The sequence below is a fragment of the Psammomys obesus genome, unplaced genomic scaffold, assembly GCF_907164565.1.
Source record: "Psammomys obesus unplaced genomic scaffold, mPsaObe1.curated_primary_1811, whole genome shotgun sequence".
NCBI classification, from domain to species: Eukaryota; Metazoa; Chordata; class Mammalia; order Rodentia; family Muridae; genus Psammomys; species Psammomys obesus.
The window spans coordinates 10671117-10681448 of record NW_026596117.1 but is presented as its reverse complement, the minus strand read 5'-3'; the positions used below and the strand labels follow the sequence as shown (position 1 = coordinate 10681448).

At 37.4% G+C, this 10332-nt stretch overlaps 1 protein-coding gene across 6 annotated transcripts in view; it reads right to left on the bottom strand.

Moving 5' to 3' along the window:
* Clock (clock circadian regulator) overlaps nucleotides 1–10332 on the bottom strand; it is an 84662-nt gene that overhangs the window by 36299 nt on the left and 38031 nt on the right. For 4 of the 6 annotated variants that reach the window (XM_055629218.1, XM_055629213.1, XM_055629214.1 and 1 more), the window contains 2 exons: nucleotides 9449–9540; nucleotides 3999–4088 (listed from right to left, as the gene is read on the bottom strand). In XM_055629218.1, the coding sequence (XP_055485193.1) occupies nucleotides 3999–4088; nucleotides 9449–9540 (182 nt within the window). Of the gene's footprint in view, nucleotides 1–3998; nucleotides 4089–9448; nucleotides 9541–10332 lie in introns of those variants that run through there. The other 2 variants (XM_055629217.1, XM_055629216.1) reach the window with 2 other exon arrangements.

Below are 10332 nucleotides of genomic sequence, written 5' to 3'. Positions count from 1 at the left end.
AAGAAGAAGAAGAAGAAGAAGAAGAAGAAGAAGAAGAAGAAGAAGAATTGGCTCATGTTTGTGCCCAAAATGGTATTTGTTCTTTTAATGTCTATGTCTTGTTGCTCCATAATGAACAAAAAGGTCCTATCTTTTATATTTTTATCTTCTTCCCTACCAAGATACATTAAACTCTGTGCCTTACATACAAAAGTCGTAAGTACTGAAAATAATTTGGCACCAAGGAGTCATTTGATAATAGCATAAGGGGTAATCACACCAAAACCACATCTGTATTTTAATGAGGAATTCTTCTGGAAGACTGAAAAGCCATTGGTGCTGAAAGAATGGTGGCAATTTCAGGCACGTATAACAAAACGCTAGAAAACTGTTTTTCACTGAAAAACTATAAAAATTTAAGCACTGATCAGAATGTACAAAGTAGTCTTGATAAAAAATGAATTTGAAAGGACTAAAATATTAAGAATCAGTTTTCTGTTTATTCTTAACCAACAGCCTTTTCTGCACCATGATTCCACTTATTTAACCTTGTTTCTCTCTCTAAGCTCACCAGCGGTTTCCTATTCAGGAAGAACATAAATGAAGTACCAAGAGTATAATCACATGCAGAGCTTCCCCACTGCTTCAGACACCGTGTTAAACTTTGCATTTAACACCGCTCTTCATATTCCATTAGTCACTGCACTTAAAGTTGTCATAAATTTTTCGACATAAAAAGTACCTGTACTATGTCCACTAAGTTACCAAGTAAAGAAAATAGGATTTTCTCTGGATTTTTTTTTTTTTACTCCCTTAATTATTTTCATGAGAAAGAGATACCTGCTACCTTTCTCTAAATCTAAAAATGATTCTAAAATATAAAACTCAAAAATAAACAGGAAGAAACAAGACAGGAACCTACCACAGAGGACCTCTGAAAGACTCTACCCAGCAGTGTATCAAAGCAGATACTGACACTCTTAACCAAACTTAGGGCAGAGTGCAGGGAATCCTATGAAAGAAGGGGGAGATAAGGGGACCTGGAGGGGACAGGAGCTCCACAAGAAGAGCAACAGAACCAAAGAATCTGGGCCCAGGGGTCTTTTCTGAGACTGATACTCCAACCAACAACCATGCGTGGAGATAATCTAGAACTCCTGCTCAGATGTAGTCCATGGCAGCTCAGTATCCAAGTAGGTACCCTAGTAAGGGGAACAGGGATTGTCTCTTACATGAACTCACTGGCTGGCTCGTTGACCACCTCCCCGTGAGGGGGGAACAGACTTACTAAGCCACAGAGGAAGACAATGCAGCCAGTCCTGATGAGACCTAATAGACTAGGATCAGAAAGAAGGAAAAGAACACCTCCCCTATCAGTGGACTTGGGGAGGGGAATGGGAGGAGATGAGTAAAGGAGGGTGGGATTGGGAGGGGAGGAGGGAGAGGACTACAGCTGGGATACAAAGTGAATAAACTGTAATTAATATAAAAAATAAATTAATTAAAAAAACTCACATTGTTTTAAAAAAAACACAAAGGGAGTTGGAAAGTGAGGTTTATATTGAGAGATTATTAAAGATCAAATGCTTGTTTACAATTGGACCTGTCAGGATGTCCATTTCAAAATGCAATTAAATTATTCCACACAATAGACACAACAGCAATGGATGAGAGACAGCACTGGCTGTTCTTCTAGAGGACCCAGGTTCAATTCCCAGTACCCACATGGCAGCTCACAACTATCTCTAACTCCAGTTCCAGGGGACCGGATGCCCTCTACTCAAATTGAAAAATTATTTTTTAGGTTCTATTTATTTTTTCTTTGGTGGGGATATGTGTAGGCCTAAGTGTGTACATGAGCACCATGCATGTGTACACGACCAGATCCCCTGGAACTGTGCACTCCCTGGTGTGAATGCTGGGATACCTGGGTCCTCTGCAAGAACAGCAAGTGCTCTTAATTCTCTCAAGGCCCTTGGAAACATTTCAAAAGGAGTCATTAAGATGGCCAACTACTTAATTCATTTTTATTCACTCAATAAATAATTATGAGTGGTTCTGAAACAACAGCCAATATTCTTATGAACAAAGAGATAAAAATTCGTGGCTTTAGCATTGTACAACTATGCTAACTGTGAAACAACAACAACAAAAAAAAAATCAAAATAATGTGGCTAAAAGCACAGTAACTATACTCATTTTCAATTAATCATATCTTAATCTTAGAAAAGCATTGATTCCTTGGATTTTCTTGTTCTTCCATTACATTGCATTTTACTGCTGTTATTTTTGAAGAGCTGGGGAGGAAACACAGGTCTATGCACATGCTAGGCAAATGCTCTACCAATTAAACTACCTCCCAAGCTCCCGGCATCCCTCTTCCCTGCTCTCCAGGTTTTCTTATTATGCAAATACTTTTAAAGGGGGTTACCCAGAATATACACTTGATCTTCTCTCTGTACATGCCAATTTACTTACACGTTACTGCAGTGTCATGCTTTACTCTCTAATCATTCTTTAAGACTGGGGCTTTATTTGAACTTTTCAGAAGAAGAAAACCCTGGCAAAGTCAGTAAAGTCAAGCTACTTCTAGAAACTTGTACAGAGGGCTAGAGAGATGGCTCAGCAGTTAAGAGCACTTACTGCTGCTCTTCCAGAGTCAGGACCTGAGTTCAGTTCCCAGTACCCACATCAGGCAGCTCACAAGCACTTGTAGCTCTGGCTCCCGGGATCTAACACCCTCCTCTGCCTCTCGGGAAACCCACAGGCAAACGGCATATAAGCACAAAGACACACATACGTATCGATAAAAATTAGTAATAATAAAAAAATAAATGAGTACAAAAGTTTACGGTCTGGCTTTCAGTAAAAAGTTGCCCTGTACAGTCTAGCATTTTTAAGTGCAGAGTCCATTCTCTATATAAAATATTGAGCAGCACAGAAACCAGAGGGAAGAAAAATTCTTTTAACCTCGAGTTCAACACAAAATGAATGTTCAATAAATACAGGTTGAATAAAAAAGCAAACACACAATTAAGGTATTTACCATGTCAATCAAAATTATTCAATGTACTTCTAATTTTTTTTTTTTCAATTTCTAAGGAAGCAGGAAAAACCTCACTGAGTGAAACCCCAGTAAACGTGTGTTCTGACATGGATGTGACCTGTAGAGGAATCCTGGATCAACTGGGCCATGGGGATTGGGCAAATCTGTCATTCTCATAGGCCAGGCTCAAGAGCAATGGCAAAGCTTTCCTCTGGAGTGTATTTATAAAGGATTGGTCCATGTGTACAAAGACTAGCAACTTCAGTTTCCTTCTCCTAAATGTTTACTACCTGAGACTGACTGCTCTCTCTACTAAGAAATGAAACAAGACTAGCTAACCTCCCCTCTTGTATTTTACCCAAGGTTCCGAGTCATGAAACAATAGCAGAACCCTACATGATCCCATATTCACTGCACATTTGTCTCGTCATTCTTCAGTCCCACACTACTCCTTCTAACAAATACTAAATATCACTGAGCTACATCAGCCCAGTGCACCTTTTGATGACATGTTTTAAAATGTTATGACCATTATTATGTTCCTAGTCCAACTCATACTACACACAGTTCTGCATCTACTCTCTTTAGCCTTTTAAGTCACTCTTTTGAGAAAATCATGAGTTTTCCTAATAACAAAGAGTATATCAGGAGAATTTTGGTTAGAAAGGGTTTTTTGTTTTGTTTTTTTGTGTTGTTTGTTTGATACACTGTTTTTTTCATCAGGCTAAAAGGAATATACTGCCAAGTTAGCACTAGGATGCAAAGAGAAGAAAAACAGAGGTTAAAGTACTAGGTACTATGGATGAGTGTTAGCATGGTTTGAGACAACAGCAATGCTAATACAAAGGCACACCTGGGGTTTGAATCCCACCCTTCAACCAGGGTTCGTATCCCTCTAATGTCTACTTCCTAGTGATCTGTAATGTTTAATATAGACAGTAAGTAATAGACATTATAGAATTTTCATACTTACTGGTAAATGTTCAAGTAATGAAGTTACACTCTCAGATACATATATAATACTTCCATCTGTCATGATCGCTAAAAAAAAACCATCAAGAGCCTGAAATTAAACATAATGGTCAGTTAAGGGAAAAGAAAAAGGTACTTTTCTGGATAGAAACAAGATACATGACAAAGAACTTATTGTGAGACCATTTAGAGTACAAATGGCTGCTATTTTGCTTTCAGTATTTTAATAGAGTAGTTTCTGTACATCTTTAGGTGTTTCACTTGGCTAGCCACTGGAAGCTGGTTTCTAAAGGTAAGCATCAATGCTCTTCACAGCTGCACACACGCACTGTAGGGCGCACTCTGCACAGCTTACCTGGAGGTGCTCACATCTGATCACGTACACACAGAGAAGTGTAAGCTTGACGTTTAGAGCTATAAGGAAGAAACGGAATGAAGGGAGAAGACGAAATCAAGCTGGGGCTGAATCATGTAAACCCCAAACTCTTGGCAAAGGTATCTTTATTCTATACATAAAAGGAAGCCAACAGAAGGTTTTGTTTAAGGGGGCTCTGTTCCAATACTAGTACTGGGAGAAATACATAAAACAGAGAATTGAGTGAAGAAAACCTGCCTTGGGATAATCAGGAAATTAGTGATACTGAATGAAATTAGTAGCAATAAGAAAAGAAGACTGACCAAGTGTTAAGAAATACAAACATCTTCAGGAGAGAGGTTAGAGAAAAATATAGGCGACTCAATGTGTTTCATTTGTCAACTACAGGCACAGCAGTGGCAGCTGAAGAGCTGAAACCTTCAATAAAGAAACAGGCCAAAGATAAAGTTTGGAAGAATCACTGAAATATGAACATGAAGAGAAAGGAAAGAGCCAGAGAAACAACAAAGGCAGAAATTGGAACAGAGCTTGACAAGGAAAAGGAATGGTACAGTGACATCAGACAGGACAAGCAACAAGAAAATGGGCAAATTTACTGATTTTTTTCAGAGTGATGTCAACAGGAAGGTAAGCCAGTTACAATGAATTTAGAACATGTGGACAATAAAAGACTATCTTAACTCCTTCATAAATCTGACAAAGTAAGGGAGGAAGACAATTACTTTTAAAGGGTTTATGTACCAAAGGAACACAATGAAACCAAAAACTAAAGCAAAGATGACAAGTATGTATGTAGGCTGAAGGAGAGAAAGATTAAGTGGGGAAGCTGAAAGCATTTTCTTTAAATGGCTCTCTCAAAGGGTCACCACCTCTGGTAAGAGTTGTGTATGTATGTCTCAGTCATCCCTGTGTCTGGGCACAGAACACACTTGGTGCAAGTGGAAAGAATGACACAAATTATGGGAATAGACATGCAAGCAACCCCTCCAATCGGGGTTTTCTTTTTGTTGTTTTGGTGTGTGTGGGGGGAGGAGGGGTGTCTTGAAACACCTTCCATCTCTCAGACTGGCCTGGAACTCAGGTGAACTACCATGCTCAGCTCCAATTTATTCCTATTTTAGCTGTCTGCATTGCCGGGAACTGAATTCAGGGCTTCACAAATGCTAGGCAAGTGACCTATCACAAAGTTATATTCCCAGTCTCTAACTGTTGAATGTACAGTAAAAGGTATCTTTCCCCACTCTTCTCTCCTATTAGGGGAGAAATCTGGAACCAAGAGAAAAAGATTTTAAATAGTTGCTTACTTTCTAGAACAATTCAAATAAATCTATTTTTAGATAACTGGGGTTTTGAAATCTATAATTTAAGCCAACTCTGCCAGTATCAACCCCATTATAGTTTAATCAGTAATTATTTGATTGCTACTAAGAACAGTTAAATCGGTGTACAGAAAAAAAAAAAACAAACAACTATGCTTTGTAGCAATAAGAAAAGACTGTCCACTTTGAAAACAAGTGATTTTTCACCATGATGATGTGTACTTGCTGCTACTACACTGCTAGGAAACCATAGGCCATCTTTCTTCCAAAAAGAATGAAGTGAAATGAAAACTCTTTAGTAATTTAGCCCCTCTTCTAGAGGAAAAACCTGCTCCTTTCTTTTGCAGAGGAAAGCATCAACCAAGTCAGGAAAATGTTTTCAGTAGAAGAATAGGATTTCCTTGAGAAGGGCAGTTAGAGAAACGCGGCAGAGAATATCCCCGTGTCATGATGGCCAACTGTGAATTAGCCCTTCCTTCTTGCTGTCTGGATAAAGAAAAGCTGTTCCTTACTTTGAACAGCCAGGCTTCCTTCTTGGAAACAGTGATTATTTAGTCTGTGGAAGATTAGAATGTCAGTTCTTGGGGAGGGGATATAAGTTCCTTGTGGATCTTTAGCAAAGACGAGGCTAACAGAGTGTGAGGCCTTGTCTTACAGACTGTAAGAAAGACTATGAGCTGCCAAGGGGAAAGACTTATATAACCAGAGATGAGTTTAACAAGATGACTGTTGTCCTGCTGTGCCCTACTCCCAGTTCTCCAGGCAACAGAAATCAGAGGAGAGGGCACAGCTGCACTGGAAGAATGGAGGCAACACAAGTAACTATGAAGACCTAGGCTCTAGGTATGACATGAGACAGCTTTTAAAGGTAAGCAAGCATTCCTTTCTCTGCGCGTAGTCAGTAATGAATAAGTTGAGCTAAATGGTCTAAGCTCCTGTACCAGCAATGTTAACGTATTGAGATAAAGCCTACATCAGAAACTCAGCTGAAAATGGGCAGGGTCTGCCTACTTATCTACAGTCTAATCAACATGATTAGAAAAACATTATAGTCTTGCCAGTCAGGATCTGACTTTACCCAAACAAAATCAAAGTATTTTATGAACAAATTCAGTTTTAAGTTATGGTTACAATTTTCATATTCAATAAAAAAACCGCAAAGACTTGAAGCACGTAAAATCACATCTGGATTAAGGATATAAGATATACATCTATATACAGGTATGTATGTATGTATGTATGTATGTATGTGTGTATGTATGTGTGTGTGTATACACACACACACACACACACACACACACACACACACATATATATATCTTGGCCTATTACTGTTAAAAATACATTTACTCAGTAAATACAAAAACTTTAAAATATTCGTGCTATGAGGACATCTCAATGGGTACAAGTTGCAGGCCCGGAAACTTGAGTTCAGTCTTCAGAATCCACATGGTGGAAGGAGGAAACCCAACACCCACAAGTTGTCCTCTGCCCGCCACACATGTGCTGGGCCAAGAATTTGTATAGACATACAAATAAACAAACAAACAAACAAACAGAAAGATAAATGTAATAAAAAATTTAAAATATTCTTTATAAATTAAAATCAAATACAACATTGTTCAGGTCTGTGAACCTAAAACATGAGGACAATCATAAAAAAGTTAACTTATATTTTCAAGTTTTTAATATATTTTCTGTTTTTAACTTGTTATAATATCACCAGAATTTTTGGTTTACCTTTCTTTGGTATTTATCTGTGTATGTATGTAGTACACACACCTGGGCAATTAATATAAAGACTTCCTAGTATAAAGAAAAAAAAAAAAAAAAAACTAAAGGGAACAGCTTTCTATTTAGCCTATTAGTAGAACAGGAGCATGAAGATTATTACTAAAATAAATATTTTTAATCTGCAAGAAACTTTTCATGCCAGTAAACAAAGGTAAGTAGTTTATAATAAACACAGAAAATATTACTAAATGAACAATTGTACTGGGATTATAAAAATAAAGATGAATGAATTTTCTTTCTTGTTATAGAGGCTGGCTTGTGTATATCCTTTTACAAACATTTAAAGAGATACTGTGTACAATGTCAACCTTCCTTTGAAGAGGAAAAAACTAGTACAACTAAGGCTGTTCCTTGAGCCAGCTGTGCACTAACTTAATGAGTTGCCTGTTTCTGAAACAGAGCACGTAAGGGTACTGTGGCTACGGCACAGTACCCTTGCAATACAGCCTAGGAGGACCACCATCTAAGCTATGTGACATGGGCAAGCTTCCTGAAAACTCTGCCCTGGATTTCCTTTTCTCGAACACCCTCTTAAAACAGTTATGGGAATTCAATGAGTTAGCAGGAGAAAAGTATCTATCCTTCAGTTTTAAAAGTATAGGTTTAAATGCTTACATTCTACCTAGACTCTAACAAATTTTAATAAACAATTTCTAATTAATATACAGCTAGAATTCACTAATTGTTACACCCTGAAGTATAAACAGAAAGCCCTCTTCTTATGAAACTGTTTCACCTAGCTTCAGACCCTACTAAGTGTAAAAGCCATTTGAGATACAGCCATTATATACACATATACAGATACATTCTTCACCTAACAATTTTATTTCTTACATCTACTCATATCTCCACATGCTGCCCAGGCTACCCACAACACCACTGGCCCAGCCCAATCACTCTGCCTTACCCTTTTGAGTACTGGATTGATATGTTTATGATTTTTCTTATCACTGTTACCTACAAAGTAAAGCACCTGTTTGCTATTGTTACTTTTTGTGAAACCTGATACTGAATTCTGACTAGTTTCTGTGCAGAAATGGTAGCTACAGTATTCTATCCAGGAAAAGATAAAAAAGTAGAAAAGTGTAACTAATTGGTAGGAAAGTTCTAAAATTTTTATGCATTGTATATTTGACTGGAAGACGTCATAGTCTACATTCAAGCAAAAACTATTCTGAATTAGTGTTAAAAGCAATTCTGTAATAGAACATCGCTCACTTCCTTTTAAAAGTTTCTACTTACAGAATAATTTCAATACATATTTTCATTTCAAAACTGTATCATTTATTACTATTTGTATTCATCTTAGGCAGCTGTCCAGTAGAATGCTGCTAGACTAAATGCTTTGTCCTACAAAAATTATGCTGAAACCTAACTTTCTATTTTCCTGTATTGGGGGAAGTGGCTAGGTGGTGATTAGGTTATAAAGCCCTCAAGATGTAATTAGTGTCCCTACAGGAGTCCTTGAGAGCTCCTGTACAGCATGTCTGCTATGCTATGACACAGAAGACCACCAATGAACTAGATTGACGAGCACTCACGGCACACCAAGCCAACTGGGGCATCCTTGCTGGGCTGCCTGCCTCTAGGACTATGGAAATTTTCTGTTGTTCATGAGTCTACAATCCACGTTATCATGACACAGCAGCTGATAACAGTGTTTGATGTGATAGAATGTAGTGGGCAGTCTCAGGCTAAAGACTTAGTAACTATGTTTCTGAATTATACAAAACTACCTCAAAATTTCAAGTAACAAAAATAGGGAAACTTGGTATTACTCTACTACATGGCATTATCTGCTTGCAATACTTGATCAATACACTGATCAACTGTAATTTATACACAGAGATTACATTATACTAAAGTAAGCCTTATTATTAATAATACTGCTAAAACTAAACTAAAATTAGTAACTTAAAATTTTAGAAAAATAAAACTTTCAAAAATTAAATCTGGACATACCTCTAACATTAATTGTGTAAACTCTTCATTACTAAGGAATGTAGGTTTCCAGTCCTGTCGAATTTCACTAGCATCTGATTGTGCAGTGATTTCTGTAAACAGATTAACACATTAGTGGCATATTCTAACCACTAGGAGATACAAAACCCTACAAGGCGCCTTTTCTTCCTACTCAATGATAAGAAACAGGCAGAGTTATTGTCTACTTAACAGGAGGCCATGTTCTGAAAATGTGAAATGTTGTCTTCTAGTACTTGGTCTGGATAATTTAAAAACAATTTTTTTGAAGTTTTTACTGGGGGACAAGTTAAGGCTTTGATAACACTCTATGGGTAACAGGCCTAAGTCTGCTTCCCGCCTGACATCATTAGACAATAAAAACAAGCAAATTACAAGATTATTCCAAACATTTTGAAGAAACTTTTTACCTTGCCTTTTCCTTGCTTGTGTATCTAGAGCACAGATAAAAAGTCAGCTCAAAAGAAAGGTGCCAATGAGGTCAGCAGGTCTGTTTTCAACAAAAAAGGACCCATTTTGGGCAGGGCAAAAGATTCCTCCTAATCTCGGCTGCTTTATATTCATTAATCCAGGAGACTAAACTAAGATTTGGGGCAGAAACATATGAAAGTATCACGTGCAAAGTGACTTTGTTCAGTGTTTTCTTTCTTAACGTTCCTAACAATATGGAGCTTGCCAAAGCCTCCAAAGTCTCTGGCATGGCATAAACATTTTAACACATTAGAATTTCATTTTGCTACAGTGAATAGATTTAGTTATAAGAATGTTTTCACAAATAATAAAATTTCAACTATTTGTTCAACAAATACTATCACTTTTCTTTTTAAACCAGGGTCTTACTATGTATCTCAGACTGGCTTCAAACT